Here is a 22,734-nt window from a genome sequence, read left to right as displayed (position 1 = left end):
CTAAAAATACAAAAATTAGCTGGGTGTGGTGGCCAGTTCCTGTAATCCCAGCTACTCAGGAGACTGAGGCAGGAGAACTGCTTGAACCCAGGATTGGGAGGCTGCAGTGAGCTGAGATCACGCCACTACACTCCAGCCTGGGCGACAGAGCAAGACTACACTAAACAAACTAAACTAAACTAAACTTCTGCTCTGTGAAAGACAATGTTAAGAGAATGAAAAGACAAGCCACAGACTGGAAGAAAATATTAAAACATATCTTTTTTTTTTTTTTTTTGAGATGGAGTTTCGCTCTTGTTGTCCAGGCTGGAGTGCAATGGCGTAATCATAGCTCACAGCAATCTCTGCTTCCCAGGTTCAAGCAATTCTCCTGCCTCAGCCTCCTGAGTAACTGGGATTAGAGGCACCTCCCACCACACCTGCCTAATTTTTGTATTTTTGGTAGAGATGGGGTTTCACCATGTTGGCCAGGCTGGTCTCAAACTCTTGACCTCAGGTGATCTGGCCGCCTTGGCCTCCCAAAGTGCTGAGATTATAGGAGTGAGCCACCATGCCCGACCTAAAACATATCTAATAAAGACTTGTACTTAAAATATACAAATAACTCTTAAAACTCAACAACAAAAAAAGAAACGATTTAAACATGGGTATAAGATCTGAACAAAGACCTCACCTAAGAAGATATGCAGATGGCAGATAAGCATATGAAAAGATCCTCAACAACATAGGTGAATAGAGAATTACAAATGAAAATGAGATACTACTACACATACATTAGAATAGCTAAAAGAAAAATGATAATACCAACGGCTAGTGAGGATGCAGAGCAAGCGGAACTCTCTTTCACTGCTAATGGAAATGGAAAATGGTATAGCCAATACAAAAGACACTTTGACAGTTTCTGTTAAAAAAAATATGGTCTTGGCCGGGTGCAGTGGCTCACGCTTGCCACATTCTTCAAAACTGAAGAATGTATTGAAGGATTACTTTTTAGGTAGACTTGAGAAAAATATGAGACACAGAAGGAAAGGAATTAATCAGAGAAAGAACGCTTGCAGTCCCAGCACTTTGGGAGGCCAAGGCAGGTGGATCACCTGAGGTCGGGAGTTCGAGACCAGCCTGACCAACATGGGGAAACCCCATCTCTACTAAAAACACAAAGTGGCCGGGCACAGTGGCTCACTCCTGTAATCCCACCACTTTGGGAGGCCAAGGCGGGCAGATCACGAGCTCAGGAGATTAAGACCATCCTGGCTAACATGGTGAAACCCCGTCTCTACTAAAAATACAAAAAACTAGCCGGGCATGGTGGCGGGCACCAGTAGTCCCAGCTACTTGGGAGGCTGAGGCAGGAAAATGGCGTGAACCCGGGAGGCGGAGCTTGCAGTGAGCCGAGATTGTGCCACTGCACTCCAGCCTGGGCGACAGAGCGAGACTCCATCTCAAAAAAAAAAAAACCCACAAAGTTGGCCGGGGTGGTGGAGCATGCCTGTAATCCCAGCTACTTGGGAGTCTGAGGCAGGAGAATCACTTGAACCCCGGGAGACGGAGGTTGTGGTCAGCCACGATTATGCCACTGCACTCCAGCCTGGGCAACAAGAGCGAAACTCCATCTCAAAAAAAAAAAAAATATTGTCTTACCATATGTTATGGGTTGAATTGGGTAACTCTCTCCCAAAAGATATATTGAAGTTCTAACCTCTAGTATTTCAGGATATGAAATTATTTATTTAAAAATAGGTTTGCTGTAGACATAAATAGCTAAAATGAGGTCATATTAGAGTAACCTTAATTCAATCTGACCAGTGTCCCTATAAGGGAAGAGGCATAGACACTCTGGGAGAATGGCGTGTGAAGACAGAGGCAGACAATACAGTGATGCATCTACAAATCAAGAATTGCTGGCCTTCACTGGCAAGTAGGACAAAGGCATGGAACAGATTATCCCTCGGAAACATCAGAAGAAACCTACCCTGCTGACACCTATTTCAGACTTCTAGCCTCGAGCTATGAGAGTAAAAATTTCAATTATTTTAAGCCCCCCAGTTTGTGGTACTATCTTATGGCAGCCCTAGGAAACTAGCACACTATATGATCTAGCAGTTTCACACTCCTAGATTTGAAAACCTATGTTGACACAAAAACCTACATGTGAATATGTACAGCAGCTTTATTGTCAAAAACTGGAAGCAATCAAGATGTCTCTTCATCTTTGTGAACGAAAAAACGAACTGTGGTACATCCATACAATGCAATATAAATCAGTGATAAAAAGAAAAGGCTATCAAGCTACAAAAAGACACGGATGAATTTTAAATGCATATTGCTAAGTTAATAAAGCTGGTCTGTAAATATCATACATATAGGATTCTAATTATATGATATTCTGGAAAAGGCAAAACTATGAAATTGTTAAAAATATCAGTGGTTACCAGGGGTTCAGCCCTGGGGGAAATTGAATAAATGAGGCACAAGGGATTGTGTAGGGTAGTGAAACTGTCCTGTATGATACTATAATGATGAATACAAGACATTAAGCATTTGTGAAAATCCATAGAACTTTATCGCATAAAGAGTAAACCTGAATGTATGCAAATATTTTAAAAATAACCGAGGAGGGCAAAGATACCAGGATGGAAAACAAAATGTGATAAAAGAATGTATATGTACTACAAATGTCTGAAATATCCTCACTGGAGGATGTGGGGGAATAAGGTGCTGACCTGAGTAACACTGGAAATGAATGGAGTCTATAAGAATAAAGTCAAAAGGAACTGTACATTACACCATGCTCTAGCCAATAAAGTTCTTTCCCATGGAGGTACAGGTTAACAACTGTTAAACTGCTATTCATGTATACTGGAAATTAGCAATTAAGTAAATAGATGGCAGATGGTGGGACCCACTGTTAGGGTTAAAGATTACAGATACTTAATGTGTGTGCATAGCAATGCGTGTGTACAGCATCTGCAAACCAAGGAATGTCAAGGATTCTTGGCCTTCACACCCTGCTATACATGTACATATATATGTATATCTATGTATAAATACACACACAAGTTAGTATACATAATCTCCTTGCTCTATAAGCTGATAGAACCTAGAAGGAAGGACACCCCTGGAGAAATGGAGCACCCAGGTCCTCATTCTAGTATCGATCTTCAGTAAAATGAAATTAGTTTTTTTTTGAAAAATGACTGATTCTAGACTGGGACAAGAAATGCATAAGATGAGCCTGAAGCATCCTGTAGTACCAGAAAGTAAGAAAATGCTCAAAAACCCAAACCAAAACAAAAAACTTCTAAAATGAAGGGGTTATGTCAAAGGGACACAGGAGTGGGTACCCAGTTGCCAAAGCTGAAACAATTTGAGCAACAAGATAAAGAAAGTAGTAATGAATTTTAACTCAAAGTATACAATTAATATCCATGAGTCCACACTGATACAAATACATGATTAAGTAAATAAATGAATGAATGAATTCCAAATAATTTATGTATTTACTCCAGCTTTGTGATGGTTAATACTCAGTGTCAACTTCATTGGACTGAAGGATACAAAGTATTGATCCTGGGTGTGTCTGTGAGGGTGTTGCCAAAGGATATTAACATTTGAGTTAGCAGGCTGACAAAGGCAGACCTACCCTTAATCTGGTTGGGCACAATATAATCAGCGGCCATGGTGGCTAGAATATAAGCAGGCAGAAAAATGTGAGAAGAGAGACTGGCCTAGCCTCCCAGCCTGTATCTTTCTGCTGTGCTAGATGCTTCCTGCCCTGGAACATTGGACTCCCAAGTTCTTCAGTTGTGGAACTAGAACTGGCTTCCTTGTTCCTCAGCCTGCTGATGGCCCATTGTGGGACCTTGTGATCATGTGAGTTAATACTTAATAAACTCCCCTTTATATATATATCTATCCTATTAGTTCTGTCCCTCTAGAGAACCCTGACTAACTCAAGTTTAAGAAAGTAAAATACATCCAGGCACAGTGGCTGACACCTGTAATCCCAGCACTTTGGGAGGCTGAAGCAGGCGGATCACTTGAGGTCAGGAGTTCAAGACCAGACTGACCAACATGGCGAAAGCCGGTCTCTACTAAAAATACAAAGATTAGCCAGGTGTAGTGGTGGGTGCCTGTAATCCCAACTACTCAGGAGGCTGAGGCAGGAGAATTGCTTGAACCCGGGAGACAGAGGTTGCAGTGAGCCGAGATCACGCCATTGCATTCCATCCTGGGTGACAGAGTGAGACTCCATCTCAAAAACTAAACAAAACAAAAAAGTAAAACACAACTCTCCATTCCTAAAGTATGGGCTGTGAATAGTTACTTTCTTCCCAAAAATTCAGTATAAAAAAAGGGGGGGAAATGAGTAACTATACAGTAACAAAACCTGGCAAACACTACCTTAAGCCAGGTGATCGGGATTAACATTAACAGTGATAAATCATATTGATAGTATGCATACTTTGTATGATGTGATGACAATAGCACTTCACCTCTATGGTCTTCCCCCAAAAAACATATTACCCAAGTATAACCACAAGGAAAGTACCAGTTGAATCCCAATTAAGGGACATGCTACAAACTACCTAACCACTAATTTTCAGAACTGTAAAGGTCTTCAAAAACAAACAGAGTGTGAGAAATTGTTACAACCCAGAGAAGCCTAAAGAGACATTGCTAATATGCAGAGTAATGTGTTTCCTGGATGGAATCCTAGTTTTATTTTTATTTATATATTTTTTAAAAGGACATGAGAGAAAAACTGAGAAAACCTGCATAAAGTATGGTCTTCAGTTAATAATAATATATGAATATTGGCTCATTAATTGAGATAAATGTACCATACTAATCTAAGATATCAATAATAGGGGAAACTGGGTGTGGGGTATACAGGAACTCTGTAATATCTTTGTAATAATTCTATAAATCTAAAATTGTATTAAATTAAAATTTTTTTTAAAAGAGCACATTCAAAAATAATAAAGTTGGACTTAGAAACAAGGAAGTAAGCAGGCAGGTGACACTGATTTAAAGGACTACAGTGTAGTCTCACCAACACACACTTTTAATGCTATCACCTTCATTCTAACTTCACTGTCTTATTCCTTTGAGCCCTATGTCTTCCAAATTCTTCTGTCCTCAAGAATACTGTTTCAAAAATAGAAAGTCTGGTACCTGGGGACTGTAATGTAATTGACAGTGAGAGTTGGAGCTGAATCACTCCAATTATTTCACTTGAGGTCAAATATCAGGTCCTGGCATCTTCTAGTTATATGTCCTTGGGCAATTTAATTAACCCAGAATTTCATATCCAGCCAAACTAAGCTTCATAAGTGAAGGAGAAATAAAATCCTTTACAGACAAGCAAATGCTGAGAGATTTTGTCACCACCAGGCCTGCCTTACAACACCTACTGAAGGAAGCACTAAACATGGAAAGAATCAACCGGTACCAGTCACTGCAAAAACACACCAAATTGTAAAGACCATCAATGCTATGAAGAAACTACATCAATTAACAGGCAAAACAACCAGCTAACATCATAATGACAGGATAAAATGCACACATAACAATATTAACCTTAAATGTAAATGGGCGAAATGTACCCATTAAAAGACAGAAACTGGCAAATTGGATAAAGAGTCAAGACCCATCAGTGTGCTGTATTCAAGAGACCCATCTGATGTGCAAAGACACACATAAGCTCCAAATAAAGGGATGGAGGAACATCTACCAAGCAAATGGAAAGCAAAAAAAAAGCAGGGGTTGCAATCATAGTCTCTGATAAAACAGATTTTAAGCCAACAAAGATCAAAAGAGTCAAAGAAGGCCATTACATAATGGTAAAGGGATCAATTCAACAAGAAGACTTAACTATCCTAAATATACATGCACCCAATACAGGAGCACCCAGATTCACAAAGCAAGTTCTCAGAGACCTACAAAGAGACTTAGACTCCCACAAAATAATAATGGGAGACTTTTAAAACCCCACTGACAATAATAGACAGATCAGCGAGACAGAAGGTTAACAAGGATATTCAGGACTTGAAGACAGCTCTGCACCAAGCGGACCTAATAGACATCTACAGAACTCTCCACCCCAAATCAACAGAATATACATTCTTCTCAGCATCACATCACACTTATTCTAAAATTGACCACATAATTGGAAGTAAAGCACTCCTCAGCAAATGTAAAAGAACAGAAATCACAACAAACTGTCTCTCAGACCACAGTGCAATCAAATTAGAATTCAGGATTAAGACACTCACTCAAAACCGCACAACTACATGGAAACTGAACAACCTGCTCCTGAATGACTACTGGTTAAATAATGAAATAAAGGCAGAAATAAAGATGTTATTTGAAACCAATGAGAACAAAGACACAACGTACCAGAATCTCTGGGACACATTTAAAGCAGTGTGTAGAGGGAAATTTATAGTACTAAATGCCCTTAAGAGAAAGTAGGAAAGATCTAAAATTGACATGCTAACATCACAAGCAAAAGAACCAGAGAAGCAAGAGCAAACAAATTCAAAAGCTAGCAGAAGGCAAGAAATAACTAAGATCAGAGCAGCACTGAAGGAGACAGAAACACAAAACACCGTTCAAAAAATCAGTTAAGGGCGGTTCCAAGATGGCCGAATAGGAAGAGCTCCAGTCTACAGCTCCTAGCGTGAGCGATGCAGAAGAGGGGTGATTTCTGCATTTCCAACTGAGGTACTGGATTCATCTCACTGGGGATTGTGGGACAGTGGGTGCAGGACAGAGGATGCAGTGCATTGAGCGTGAGCCTAAGCAGGGTAAGGCATCGCCTCACCTGGAAGCGTAAGGGATCAGGGAATTCCCTTTCCCAGCCAAGGGAAGGGGGTACAAATGGCACCTGGAAAATCGGGTCACTCCCACCCTAATACTGTGCTTTTCTGACCGTCATAGCAAACGGCACACCAGGAGATTATATCCCATGCCTGGCTCGCAGGGTCCTACGCCCACGGAGCCTAGCTGATTGCTAGCACAGCAGTCTGAGATCGAACTGTAACACAGCAGCAAGGCTGGGGGAGGAGCGTCCGCCATTGCTGAGGCTTGAGTAGGTAAACAAAGCGGCCTGGAAGCTCGAACAGGGCGGAGCCCACGGCAGTTCAATGAGGTCTGCCTGCCTCTGTAGACTCCACCTCTGTGGGCACTGCATAGCCGAACAAAAGGCAGCAGAAACCTCTGGAGACTTAAATGTCCCTGACAGCTTGGAAGAGAGTAGTGGTTCTCACAGCACACAGCTGGAGATCTGAGAACGGATAGACTGCCTCTCACATGGGTCCCTGACCCCTGAGTAGCCTAACTGGGAGGCACCCCTAAGTAGAGGCAGACTGACACCACACATGGCCGGGTACCCCTCAGAGATGAAACTTCCAGAGGAACGATCAGGCAGCAACATTTGCTGTTCACCAATATCCACTGTTCTGCAGACTCCGCTGGTGATACCCAGGAAACCAGTCTGGAGTGGACCTCCAGCAACCTCCAACAGACCTGCAGCTGAGGGTCCTGACTGTTAGAAGGAAAACTAACAAACAGAAAGGACATCCACACCAAAACCCCATCTACATGGCACCATCATCAAATACCAAAGGTAGATAAAACCACAAAGATGGGGAAAAAACAGAGAAGAAAAACTGAAAATTCTAAAAATCAGAGCACCTCTCCTCCTCCAGAGGAACGCAGCCCCTCACCAGCAACAGAACAAAGCTGGACGGAGAATGACTTTGACGAGGTGAGAGAAGAAGGCTTCAGACGATCAAACTTCTTCGAGCTAAAGGAGGAAGTACGAACCCAATGCAAAGAAGTTAAAAACCTTGAAAAAAGATTAGACTAAGGGCTAACTAGAATAACCAATGCAGAGAAGTCCTTAAAGGACCTGATGGAGCTGAAAACCATGGCACGAGAACTACGTGACAAATGCACAAGCTTCATTAGCCGATTCGATCAACTGGAAGAAAGGGTATCAGTGATGGAAGATTAAATGAATGAAATGAAGCGAGAAGAGAAGTTTAGAGAAAAAAGAATAAAAAGAAACGAACAAAGCCTCCAAGAAATATGGGACTATGTGAAAAGACCAAATCTATGTCTGATTGGTGTACCTGAAAGTGACGGGGCGAAAGGAACCAAGTTGGAAAACACTCTGCAGGATATTATCCAGGAGAACTTCCCCAATCTAGCAAGGCAGGCCAACATTCAAATTCAGGAAATACAGAGAATGCCACAAAGATACTCCTCGAGAAGAGCAACTCCAAGACACATAATTGTCAGATTCACCAAAGTTGAAATGAAGGAAATGTTAAGGGCAGCCAGAGAGAAAGGTGGGGTTACCCACAAAGGGAAGCCCATCAGACTAACGGCGGATCTCTCGGCAGAAACTCTACAAGCCAGAAGAGAGTGGGGGCCAATATTCAACATTCCTAAAAAAAAGAATTTTCAACCCAGAATTTCATATGCAGCCAAACTAAGCTTCATAAGTGAAGGAGAAATAAAATCCTTTACAGACAAGCAAATGCTGAGAGATTTTGTCACCACCAGGTCTGCCCTAAAAGAGCTCCTGAAGGAAGCACTAAACATGGAAAGGAAAAACCGCTACAAGCCACTGCAAAAACATGCCAAATTGTAAAGACCATCGAGGCTAGGAAGAAAGTGCATCAACTAACGAGCAAAATAATCAGCTAACATCATAATTACAGGATCAAATTCACACATAACAATATTAACCTTAAATGTAAATGGGCTAAATGCTCCAATTAAAAGACACAGACAAACTGGCAAATTGGATAAAGAGTCAAGACCCATCAGTGTGCTGTATTCAGGAAGCCCATCTCATGTGCAGAGACTCACATAGGCTCAAAATAAAGGGATGGAGGAAGATCTACCAAGCAAATGGAAAACCAAAAAAGGCAGCAGTTGCAATCCTAGTCTCTGATAAAACAGACTTTAAACCAACAAAGATCAAAAGAGACAAAGAAGGTCATTACATAATGGTAAAGGGACAAATTCAACAAGAAGAGCTAACTATCCCAAATATACATGCACCGAATACAGGAGCACACAGATTCATAAAACAAGACCTTAGAGATGTAAAATGAGACTTAGACTCCTATACAATAATAATGAGAGACTTTAACACCCCACTGTCAACATTAGACAGATCAACGAGACAGAAAGTTAACAAGGATATCCAGGAATTGAACTCAGCTCTGCACCAAGCGGACCTAATAGACATCTACAGAACTCTCCACCCCAAATGAACAGAATATACATTCTTCTCAGCACCACACCTCAATTACTCCAAAATTGACCACATAGTTGGAAGTAAAGCACTCCTCAGCAAATGTAAAGGAACAGAAATTATAACAAACTCTCTCTCAGACCACAGTGCAATCAAACTAGAACTCAAGATTAAGAAACTCACTCAAAACCACACGACTACAGGGAAACTGAACAACCTGCGCCTGAATTACTGGGTACATAATGAAATGAAGGCAGAAATAAAGATGTTCTTTGAAACCAACGAGAACAAAGACACAACATACCAGAATCTTTGGGACACATTTAAAGCAGTGTGTAGAGGGAAATTTATACCACTAAATGCCCACAAGGGACAGCAGGAAAGATCTAAAATTGACACCCTGACAACACAATTAAAAGAACTAGAGAAGCAAAAGCAAACACATTCAAAAGCTAGCAGAAGGCAAGAAATAACTAAGATCAGAGCAGAACTGAAGGAGATAGAGACACAAAAAACCCTTCAAAAAATCAACGAATCCAGGAGCTGGTTTTTTGAAAAGATCAACAAAATTGATAGACCACTGGCAAGACTAATAAAGAAGAAAATAGAGAAGAATCAAATAGATGCAATAAAAAATGATAAAGGGGATATCACCACCAATTCCACAGAAATACAAACTACCAACAGAGAATACTATAAACACCTCTACGCAAATAAACTAGAAAATCTAGAAGAAATGGATAAATTCCTTGACACATACACTCTCCCAAGACTAAACCAGGAAGAAGTTGAATCTCTGAATAGACCAATAACAGGCTCTGAAATTGAGGCAATAATTAATAGATTAACAACCAAAAAAAGCCCAGGACCACATGGATTCACAGCCGAATTCTACCAGAGGTACAACGAGGAGCTGGTACCATTCCTTCTGAAACTATTCCAATCAACAGAAAAAGAGGGAATCCTGCCTAACTCATTTTATGAGGCAGCATCATCCTGATACCAAAGCCTGGCAGAGACACAACAAGAAAAGAGAACTCTAGACCAATATCCCTGATGAACATTGATGCAAAAATCCTCAATAAAATACTGGCAAACCGAATCCAGCAGCACATCAAAAAGCTTATCCACCATGATCAAGTCGGATTCATCCCTGGGATGCAAGGCTGGTTCAACATATGCAAATCAATAAATGTAATCCAGCATATAAACAGAACCAATGACAAAAACCACATGACTATCTCAGTAGATGCAGAAAAGGCCTTTGACAAAATTCAACAACCCTTCATGCTAAAAACTCTCAATAAATTAGGTATTGATGGGATGTACCTCAAAATAATAAGAGCTATTTATGACAAACTCACAGCCAATATCATACTGAATGGGCAAAAACTGGAAGCATTCCCTTTGAAAGCTGGCACAAGACATGGATGCACTTTCTCACCACTCCTATTCAACACAGTGTTGGAAGTTCTGGCCAGGGCAATAAGGCAGGAGAAAGAAATAAAGGGTATTGAAATAGGAAAAGAGGAAGTCAAATTGTTCCTGTTTGCAGATGACATGATTGTATATCTAGAAAACCCCATCGTCTCAGCCCAAAATCTCCTTTAGCTGATAAGCAACTTCAGCAAAGTATCAGAATACAAAATCAATGTGCAAAAATCACAAGCATTCTTATACACCAATAACAGACAAACAGAGAGCCAAATCGTGAGTGAACTCCCACTCACAATTGCTTCAAAGAGAATAAAATACCTAGGAATCCAACTTACAAGGGATGTGAAGGACCTCTTCAAGGAGAACTACAAACCACTGCTCAATGAAATAAAAGAGGATACAAACAAATGGAAGAACATTCCATGCTCATGGGTAGGAAGAATCAATATTGTGAAAATGGCCATACTGCCCAAGGTAATTTATAGATTCAATGCCACCCCCATCAAGCTACCAATGACTTTCTTCACAGAATTGGAAAAAACTAAAGTTCATATGGAACCAAAAAAGAGCCTGTATTGCCAAGACAATCCTACACAAAGAAAAACAAAGTTGGAAGCATCATGCTACCTGGCTTCAAACTATACTATAAGGCTACAGTAACCAAAACAGCATGGTAGTGGTACCAAAACAGATATATTGAGCAATAGATCGGGAACAGAGGTCTCCGAAATAACACCACACATCTGCAACCATCTGATCTTTGACAAACCTGACAAAAAAAATGGGGAAAGGATTACCTGTTTAATAAATGGTGATCAGAAAACTGGCTAGCCATGTGTAGAAAGCCGAAACTGGATCCCTGCTTTACACCTTATACAAAAATTAATTCAAGATGGATTAAAGACTTGAATGGTTTTAGACCTAAAACCATAAAAACCCTAGAAGAAAACCTAGGCAATACCATTCAGGACATAGGCATGGGCAAGGACTTCATGACTAAAACACCAAAAGCAATGGCAACAAAAGCCAAAAGAGACAAATGGGGTCTAATTAAAGTAAAGATCCTCTGCAAGGCAAAAGAAACTACCATCAGAGTGAACAGGCAACCTACAGAATGGGAGAAAATTCTTGCAATCTACCCATCTGAAAAAGGGCTAATATCCAGAATCTACAGAGAACTCAAACAAATTACAAGAAAAAAACAAACAACTCCATCAAAAAGTGGGCGAAGGATATGAACAGACACTTCTCAAAAGAAGACATTTATGCAGCCAAAAGACACATGAAAAAATGCTCATCATCACTGCTCATCAGAGAAATGCAAATCAAAACCATAATGAGATACCATCTCACACCAGTTAGAATGGAGATCATTAAAAAGTCAGGAAACAACACATGCTGGAGAAAATGTGGAGAAATAGGAATGCTTTAACACTGTTGGTGGGAGTGTAAACTAGTTCAACCATTGTGGAAGACAGTGTGGTGATTCCTCAGGGATCTAGAACCAGAAATACCATTTGACCCAGTGATCCCATTACTGGGTATATACCCAAAGGATTATAAATCATGCTACTATAAAGACACATGCACACATATGTTTACTGGGGCACTATTCACAATAGCAAAGACTTGGAACCAACCCAAATGTCCATCAATGACAGACTGGATTAAGCAAATGTGGCACATATACACCATGGAATGCTATGCAGCCATAAAAAAGGATAAGTTCGTGTCCTTTGCAGAGACATGGATGAAGCTGGAAACCATAAACTATCACAAAGACAGAAAACTAAACACCGCATGTTCTCACTCTTAGGTGGGAACTGAACAATGAGAACAATTGGCCACAGGGCAGGGAACATCACACACGGGGGCCTTTCGGGGGTGGGGCCCTGGGGGAGGGATAGCATTAGGAGAAATACCTAATGTAAATGATGAGTTGATGGGTGCAGCAAACCAACATGGCACATGTATACCTATGTAACAAACCTGCACGTTTTGCGCAGGTACCCTAGATCTTAAAGAATTAAAAAAAAAAAAAAAAAAAAAGAAAAGAAAAAGATAACAGTGAAAAGATACCGAAAGAAGTGGGAATAATACTAGTGAAGGACGTCATTTGTTTCTAAAGCTAGGGAGAAAAGATCACAGCAGACAGCTAAAGTACACAATACTCCAAGTGCGTATTCAAGAGTTTATAAAAAAAAAAGTAGGTTCAATAACACAGATGTAAAATTGCTCTCCCAAGGCTTTTCACTATTTGATGAGTCAACAGTCATCACATCAAAATCTATTTTTAATTTACAAATCAAAAAGTGGTTGACCTTTAAATTATAAATTGTACTTCCTTCTCTGGCTTCACCACTGTTTTATAATAAAAGCAAGAGAAGGAAAACCATATTAGAAAACAGAATGAAGGTAGAGTTCATATAATTTACATATATAGAAGTTCTTTTTACTTCAGCACATTTAATTTATTAACTTTCATCCACACTGGCATGGTAAGATTCCATAAAAATAGCAGTCCAACTCTACCACTAAATAGATTATTAGTGGTTATGAGCTGTGATCTTACGTCTTGTATGTCATTCTGTTTATTTCTATGGCCTGATTCTTGTATTCATGTATAAAGTTGAAGATTTTTTCTTAATCAACATTATAAATAGGATACAACATCATAAACCCTGTCAAGTCAAATAGGTATAAAATAATGGGTCTTCAAAAATGCTGGTGAAAAGAGAGAAGTAATTAAGTAATTATGATGGACAGGAAGGTGGAAGTTTCTTTTAAGTATTGAGGAAATATTAAACGGATTTTGCAATGTATTTAATTAAAAAGTAAGAATGGTTTTGAAAGATGACAACATGTGAATCAGTCAAATGTGAAAAGTGCTATGTAATTGTAAATCACAAGAAATGGAAAAGTGATTTGTATAACGGGAACACTCTTGCTGGCTAAGGGTTCATGACCTCTGCATACTCGTTAACTGAGGATAAGGGTGTGTTAGAGAATATAAGAGTTAAGAAGGTGTCTTAGTCTGTTCTCACACTGCCAATAAAGACATACCCGAGTCTGGGTAATTTATAAAGGAAAGGGGTTTAATTCACAGTTCCACATGGCTAGGGAGGCTCCACAATCATGGTGGAAGGCGAAAGAGGAGTAAAATCACATCTTTTACACTGCAGCATGCAAGAGAGCGTGTGCAGGGGAACTCCCATTTATAAAACCATCAGATCTCGTGAGACTTACTGGCTATCATGAGAACAGCATGGGAGAGACCCACCCCCATGATTCAACTATCCCCCACTGTGTCACCCCTCCCATCACATGTGGGAATTATGGTAGCTACGATTCAAGATGAGATTTGGGTGGGGACATAGCCAAACCATATCAGAAGGGTTATGGTGCAGATCAAGTGTTTATCTGAATCCATGGTGAATTCCACAGATTTAAGGTGCATCTAGATTTCTACAACATCAAAATGAGGACCAAAGTACCAATGGTGTACCATAACTGCTAAGATTTTTCACCATGACTTACTTGTGGAAATCATAAAGGATGCTGTTTGTTACCTTTTATAATATATTTTCTGTGGACCTCAGCTGGTCTGTTTGGAAAAGAATTTATACACATGCATATACATATATGACATATATGTTCTATACATGTATATATATAAGAGGAAATAGTTATGGCTAGTCTTGAGGTTTTGGAGAATGAGTTCATATTTCTATTTGTTGAAAACATATTCAAGGACTAAAAACATAAGCCTCTTTCAGTCATTTGGACTCTCAAATTAATTAATTTATGAAGAGCCATTTAGAGCTCATCCTGTTTTAGGCCGGGCACGATGGTTCACACCTATAATCCCAGCACTTTGGGAGGCAGAGGCGGACGGATCACCTGAGGTCAGGAGATTGAGACCATTCTGGCTAACACAGTGGAACCCTGTCTTTACTAAAAATACGAAAAATTAGCCGGGCGTGGTGGCAGGTGCCTGTAGTCCCAGCTACTCGGGAGGCTGAGGCAGGAGAATGGCGTGAACCTGGGAGGCGAACCTTGCAGTGAGTCGAGATCGTGCCACTGCACTCCAGTCTGGGTGACAGAGCGAGACTCCTTCTCAAAACAAAAACAAGCAAACAAAAAACAACAAAAGAACTCATCTTGTTTCAAAAGAAAAATTTCTGTTTATTGTTTCCCAAATGTCTATGTCTTGTTTCTCTAATTATATCGCTAAAGTTCTTCAATGGCAATGACTCTTTTTCTAATTATAACATCTAGTCTAAATAAACACCTATTGAATGAAAGAAGAGTTCAAACTAAAAAATTAGGTCATTATAAATTAGCATGAACTATGAACCACTATATCAACATTTCTGTATAGGACTCATGTTATTCCTTAAATAAATCCTTAAATTCTCTATTCATGTTTTCCTTAAAAACAGACTACAGGCCAGGCACTGTGGCTCACACCTGTAATCCCAGGACTTTGGGAGGCTGAGGCGGGCGGATCACGAGGTCAAGAGACGGAAAACACCTTGGCCAAAATGGTGAAACCCCTTCTCTACTAAAAATACAAAAATTAGCTGGGCGTGGTGGTGCGCGCCTGTAGTCCCACCTACTGGGGAGGCTGAGGCAAAAGAATTGCTTGAATCCGGGAGGCGGAGGTTGCAGTGAGCCGAGATCGTGCCATTGCACTGCAGCCTGGGCGACAGAGCCAGATTCCGTCTCAAAAGAAGAGACTACAGAGATAAGCCATTGGTGGGAGTCTATATGCAAGCAAAACTAAATCATAATTAATTGGGAGAATTTTTTGATGATTCCACTTTTATTTTTTAACAATTCAGTTTCCATTTCCTTCATTTCTAATATATTTTGAAAAGTGTATGTTTTGCTGTTATTCTTTTTTTTTTTTTTTTTTTTTTGAGACGGCGTCTCACTCTGTCGCCCAAGCTGGAGTGCAGTGGCATGCTCTCGGCTCACTGCAAGCTCTGCCTCCTGGGTTCATGCCATTCTCCTGCCTCAGCCTCCTGAGTAGCTGGGACTACAGATGCCCGCCACCACGCCCGGCTAAATTTTTATATTTTAATAGAGATGGGGTTTCACCGTGTTAGCCAGGATGGTCTCAAACTCCTGGCCTCATGATCCACCTGCCTCGGCCTCCCAAAGTGTTGGGATTACAGGCGTGAGCCACTGCGCCTGGCCGTTTTGCTGTTATTCTTAAAGACATAATGAAAAACAGCAACACATTTCTCAAACGGTTGTTAAAAATTAGAACTTTATTGACTTATATTAGTCTGAGAATGTACACAAAGAATATCATAGTTCACGTAACAAGAGCCTCCATTTCAGAGAGAAAACACGAATAGGGATACATATAAGCACATGCCATTTAAATCTATCAAATTGTTGAGTGATACTAAAATACCATTTCAGAACTATGTTTCAAACTCATAGGAAACAATAAACAATAACCTTTAGAACAGAATCTTTAAAGTTTAGCTTTTAAGCAAGTACTATTATAACAGAAAAGCTTTTTGGGGGGCTGCATTTCAAAACTCATTCATGCATCCTAGGTAACAATTTGGGGTCACTAATGTTAATATTAACATATGTATCAGATGCATGTCTAGAAAACACAAACACACACACATTCATTCATTCTCATTCTCTCTCCCCCTCCCTCCTCACCCTCCCATCTTTCTCTCTCTCCCCATCCCCATATACAGACATACAGTCATATGGAGAAAGAGTACATGGAAAATAGCAGACACTAAAAACAAGCTGTGTAATCTTATAAAAGACATAAAAACCATTGAAACACTTACTTCATCAGCCACCATACACCTGGAAAAAATAAAAAAAAAATTAATTATCAAAGTGAACCTTTTTCCTTTTTTTTTTGAGATGGAGTCTCGCTCTGTCACCAGGCTGGAGTGCAGTGGTGCGATCTCAGCTCACTGCAACCTCTGTCTCCCAGGTCCAAGTGATTCTCCTGCCTCAGCCTCCTGAGTAGCTGGAACTACAGATGTGTGTCACCACGCCCATCTAATTTTTGTATTTTTAGTAGAGAAGGGGTTTCACCATGTTGCTCAGGATGGTATCGATCTCTTGACCTCGTGATCTGCTCGCCTCAGCCTCCCAAAGTGCTGGGATTACAGGCGTGAGCAACTGTGCCCGGCCAAAGTGAACCATTTTTAAAGTTCTGATTAAGTAGCTTGCCACAAAATAGTTCATAAATACTAAAGTAGTAAGCCAGAGAGAGGTGTTTATAAGTATGAGAACATGGGCCAGTGCTGATTTTATATGACTCTCCAGCTGCCAAAGGCATATGGCTACGTGGGAGTGTTAGAGCTTCAGATGTGCTGTTCCCACAGCCCACCCATGAAGATAGTTACAATGACCCTTCAAAAACGTGAGCAAAGTGGTAAGCGATTGTACCAGTGACCACCCTCCTCATCCTTAAACCTTAAGATTGGTCTTCCCTATAAAGAGAAGAATGCTGCATTAAAATATAAGAAAATAAGTGTGAATTACATATTAGCATAAGTTAAATACATAACTATATATGCTAAGCCTACCTTTAAGATGAGTTTTCATTTATTTCTTTTTTTTTTTTTTTTTGAGACGGAGTCTCGCTCTGTTGCCCAGGCTGGAGTGCAGTGGTGCGATCTCCGCTCACTGCAAGTTCTGCCTCCCAGGTTCATGCTATTCTCCTGCCTCAGCCTCCCGAGTAGCTGGGACTACAAGCACCTGTCACCACGCCAGGCTAATTTTTTGTATTTTTAGTAGAGACGGGTTTTCACCGTGTTAGCTAGGATGGTCTTGATCTCCTGACCTCGTGATCCACCCACCTCGGCCTCCCAAAGTGCTGGGATTACAGGCGTGAGCCACTGCGCCTGGCCGCTGAGTTTTTATTTCTATTACTTTGCTAAACTTTCTTTTCTCAGTTCTTTCTTATTAACCTGTATAAATAAATTCTATGCAATGATAATTGAGGATGGGGGCATAAACTCAAGTATTAAGTAGCAGAAAAACAAAGGGCAAAGGGAAAGAATAGCAGGCATGGTCAGGATCATCGGGTGTTCCTTTGAGACAGCAAACATATGATAAGGGGTAAAACCAATCCCTTAAGTGAGGATATTTCCAGACAACCTAAAAAAATAGCTGGAATAGTATAAAAATTGGCAAGAGGCCAGGTACAGTGGCTCATGCCTGTTATCCCAGTGGCTCAGGAGGGTGAGGTAGGAGCATAGATTGAGGCCAGGAATTGGAAGCCACACTGAGCTACGATTGTCCCACTGTACTCCAGCCTGGACAACAGAGGGAGACCCTATCTCTAAAACAAAACAAAACAAAATGAAAATACAAAAAAAAAAAAAAAAAAAAGGGGGCGGGGCAGGAAAAAAACTTTTTCCATTTTATTGTTCCTTTATTCCCAGTTGTCTTGATATCATATAATCTTGTAAGATTTATTTCTATATATAAAATACAAATTATGGCCGGGCACGGTGGCTAACGCCTGTAATCCCAGCACTTTGGGAAGCCGAGGTGACTGGATCACCTGAGGTCAGGAGTACGAGACCAGCCTGGCCAACATGGTGAAACCCTGTCTGTACTAAAAGTAAAAAATTAGCCAGGTGTGATGACGCACCCCTGTAGTCCCAGGTACTTGGGAGGCTGAGCAGGAGAAACACTTGAACCCGGGAGGCAGAGGTTGCAGTGAGCCAAGATCATGCCACTGCACTCCAGCTTGGGCAACAGAGTGAGACTCCGTCTCAAAAACAACAACAACAACAACAAATTAAGCATTTGGAGTAAATAAATTACCAATGAATGCATTACAGTTAAGTGAAAATGAAATTTCATTGTTCAAAAAGATGTCAGCTTACCCAATAAATATGTTTTTTGGTTTTTTTTTTTCTGAGACAGTCTCCCTTTGTCACTCAGGCTAGAGGGCAGTGGCACGATCACGGCTCACTGCAGCCTTGACCTCTAATGATCCTACCACCTCAGCCTCCAAAGTGGCTGGGACTACAGGTGTATGCCACCACACCCAGCTATTTTTTTATTTGTAGAGACAGGGTTTCACTATGTTGTTCAGGTTGGTCTAGAACTCCTGGACTCATGTGATCCACCCACCTAGGCCTCCCAAACTGGTGGGATTATAAGCGTGAGCCACTGCACCTGGCCCCAATAAATATCTTTACAAAAAATAAAATTCAAATACTTTAATTGAAAATTAAAACATATATAAGAGTAAAAAATTTATTACATTCTTTGTAAACAAGCCAACAGATTAGAAAACTAAAAAGCAATACTTGGAAAAACATGATTTTTTTTCCAGGAAGATTCATGTATAGATTTCAAAGCAAAACGACAACATGAACTTTTTTTTTTTTAAGATGATCATTATTGACAGCTAAATAAATAGACTGGAAGATGCAGTACGTGGATTATCTCAAAGCACAGAACAGAAAGCAAAATAAATGGAAATACTGAAGGAATAGAAAGACTTGAAAATAGTCCCAGAAGACCTGTTTTACAAAAACTAGGTGTTCAAAAAGAGAAAAAGCACCAGAGGGAGGAGAGGCAACAATTAAGTAAATAATAAAGGGAAATTTCTCTGGGCTGGCTTTTGGTGGATAAGTGAAAAGGGAAACCAAGTTTCAGGATGGATTAAAGAGAAAAGACAAATATCTATTATACCCTTGTAAAATTCATTAATTTTACAAATAAAGAAAAAATCTTCTAAGTGTCCAGAAAGAAAGAACAATTATCCATAAAGAGAAAACTAGGACTGGTACTGGTCTAATCATCAACTCTAGAAGCTAGAATAAAATGCAACAGGATCTAAACTAACTGAAACGAAAAGCAGCAGAAGTTATGAACCTTTTTTTTTAGATGGAGTCTCACTCTGTTTTCCTGGCTGGAGTGCAATGGCGCGATCTCGGCTCACTGCAACCTCCGCTTTCCAGGCTCAAGCGATTCTCCTGCCTCAGCCTCTCGAGTAGCTGGGTAAACAGGCGCCCGCCACCATGCCCAGCTAATTTTTTTTTTTTTAAGTAGAGACAGGGTTTCACTATGGTGGCCAGGCTGGTCTCAAACTCCTGATCTCATGATCTGCCTGCCTTGGCCTCCCACAGTGCTGGGATTACAGGCGTGAGCCACCATGCCCGGCTTAGAAGTTATGAATCTTATACTAGCCGAGATATCCCCGATTTGTTATGGGATGGCAAAAAGATATTTAAGGCTATTCAAGATTACCAAAATTACACCACTAAAGCAAACCATTTCAGTAAAAATACCTGAGAAAATAACCAAACAATAAAAACACCTTAACATAGATTCAAGATAGGAAAAAAGGAAAAGGGAATCTGGTAAGCAATGAAGCTTGATATGTGATAACTTAATGGACCATATACACTCTAAATAAAGACTAGAAACAGAAGGGACATAATCCAAAAATCTGAATATGCAAAACTGAAGGGAGGTAAGGAGATGGGAAGCTGAAATTAAACTAAAGCAAAACAGATGATATTTTAGTCAAGAGACTAGACGTGATCACCTAGGAAGGAAGAGTATAGAGACAAGGGAGGAGGAAAAGGGGAGATGTTAACTGGGTATAGAGTTTCGATTTACTAGATGAAAAAGTTGTTACCTATACCTTACATAATAAGATATACTTAACACTACTACACTGTAAAATTAAAATGGTTAAGGTAGTAAATTTTACATTGTGTTTTTTTACCACAAGGGAAAAAAAGCCTTGGAGCACTACAACAATGAGAAGTCAAGAGAGGGGAAGAATCCAGCAAAAGAGAATGAGAAGGAATGTCTAGTTATGTAAAAGATACTAAGCTGGGTGTAGTGGCTTATGTCCATAATCCCGAAGTGCTTTGGGAGGCTGAGGCAGGATTGCTTGAATGCAGGACTTTGAGATCAGCCTGGACAACATAGCAAGACCTTGTCTCTACAAAAAAAAAAAAAAAAAAAAAGTACACTCTTCACAGAAACAGAAAAAACAATTCTAAAACTTATATGGAACCACAAAAGACCCAGAATAGTCAAAGCCATCCTGAGCAAAAACAAAACTGGAGGAATCACATTATCTGACTTCAAGTTATACTACAGAGCTATCGTCACCAGCAAGGTACTAGCATAAATACAGACACACAGACCAAAGGAACAGAATAGAGAACCCAGAAACAAATCCATACATCTACAGTGAACTCATTTTGGACAAAGCTGTCAAAAACATACACTGGGAGAAAGGGCAGTCTCTTCAATAAATGGTGCTGGGAAAACTGGATATCTGCATTCAGAAGAATTAAACCATCTCTCACCGTAAACAAAAATCAAATCAAAATGGATTAAAGACTTAAATCTAAGACCTCAAATCATGAAACTACTACAAGGAAACACTGAGGCGATACTCCAGGACACAAGAATGGGCAAAGATTTCTTTTTTTTTTTTTTTAATTTTTTTTAGTTTTGAGACACAGTTTCATTCTGTCACCCAGGCTGGAGTGCAGTGGTGCAATCTTGGCTCACTACAACCTCTGCCTCCCACGTTCAAGCGATTCTCATGCCTTAGCCTCCTGAGTAGCTAGGACAACAGGCGCACACCACGACGCCCGGCTAATTTTTGTATTTCTAGTTGAGGCGGGGTTTCACCATTTTGGCCAGGCTGGTCTCAAACTCCTGACCTCAAATGATCCACCTGCCTCGGCCTCCCAAAGTGCTGGGATTACAGGGGTGAACCACGGTGCCTGGCTGGGCAAAGATTTCTTGAGTAATAACCCACAAACACAGGCAACCAAATAAAATGGACAAATGGGATCACATCAAGTTAAAAAGCTTCTGCACAGAAAAGGAAACAATCCACAAAGTAAAGAGACAACCCACAGAATGGGAGAAAATATTTGCAAACTATCCATCTGACAAGGGATTAATAACCAGAACAAAGAAGAAGCTCAAACAACTCTTCAGGAAAAAAATCTAATAATCCAATTTTTTAAATGGACAAAAGATCTGAATAGATATTTTTCAAAGGAAGACATACAAAGGGCAAACAGTTATATGAAAATGTGCTCGACAGCATTGATCATCAGAGAAATGCAAATCAAAACTATAATGAGATATCATCTCACCCCAGTTAAAATGAAAGACAGGCAACAACAAATGCTGACAAGGATATGGAGAAAAGGGAACACTTGTACACTGCTGGTGGGAATGTAAATTAGTATAGCCACTATGGGGAACAATTTGGAGGTTCCTCACAAAAACCAAAAATAGAGCTTCCATCTGATCCAGCAATCCTACTGCTAGGTATATACCCAAAGGAAAGGAAATTAGTATAACAAAGAGATATCTACACTCCCATGTTTATTGCAGCACTATTCACAATAGCCAAGATTTGGAAACAACCTACATGTCCATCAACAGATGAAGAGATAAAGAAAATGTGGTACATATACACAATGGAGTACTATTCAGCCATAAAAAAGAATGAGATCCTGTCATTTGCAACAACATGGGTGGAACTAGAGGTCATTATGTTAAGTGAAATAAGCCAGGCACAGAAAGACAAACTTTGCACGTTCTCACTTATGTGTGGGAATCCAAAATTAAGACAACTGAACTCATGGAGATAGAGAATAGAATGATGGTTATTAGAGACTGGGAAGGGTAGTGGTGGGGTAGGGGGAAAGTCGGGATGGTTAATGGGTAAATAAAAATAGAATGAATAATATCTAGTATTCAATAGCACAATGGGGTGACTATAGTCAATAATAATTAAATTGTACATTTAAAAATAATTAAAACAATATAATTGGATTGTTTGTAACATAAAGAATAAATGCTTGAGGTGATACATCTGCTTATTATGCATTGTATGCCTGTATCAAAATAGCTCATGTACCCCATAAATATATACACTTACTCTGTACCCGCAAAAACAAAAAAGAAAAAAATTAAAATAAAATTTAAAAATATTAGCCAGGTGTGTTATCCACGCC

The 22,734-nt window shown here is 40.0% G+C and overlaps 1 protein-coding gene across 10 annotated transcripts in view; it reads right to left on the bottom strand.

The window, feature by feature from the left end:
- The window catches only part of ZRANB3 (zinc finger RANBP2-type containing 3), a 355,165-nt gene that overhangs the window by 198,267 nt on the left and 134,164 nt on the right, over positions 1-22,734 (bottom strand). For 9 of the 10 annotated variants that reach the window (XM_055108541.2, XM_063595172.1, XM_063595170.1 and 6 more), the window contains exon 3: positions 16,540-16,558. The exons of the other annotated variant lie outside the window; for it this stretch is intronic. In XM_055108541.2, coding sequence (XP_054964516.1) covers positions 16,540-16,558 — 19 coding nt within the window. The remainder of the gene's footprint in view (positions 1-16,539; positions 16,559-22,734) is intronic. 10 annotated transcript variants of the gene reach the window in all.

The sequence above is a fragment of the Pan paniscus genome, chromosome 13 (assembly GCF_029289425.2).
Source record: "Pan paniscus chromosome 13, NHGRI_mPanPan1-v2.0_pri, whole genome shotgun sequence".
Lineage (NCBI taxonomy): Eukaryota > Metazoa > Chordata > Mammalia > Primates > Hominidae > Pan > Pan paniscus.
This window is presented reverse-complemented; position numbering and strand designations above follow the sequence as displayed.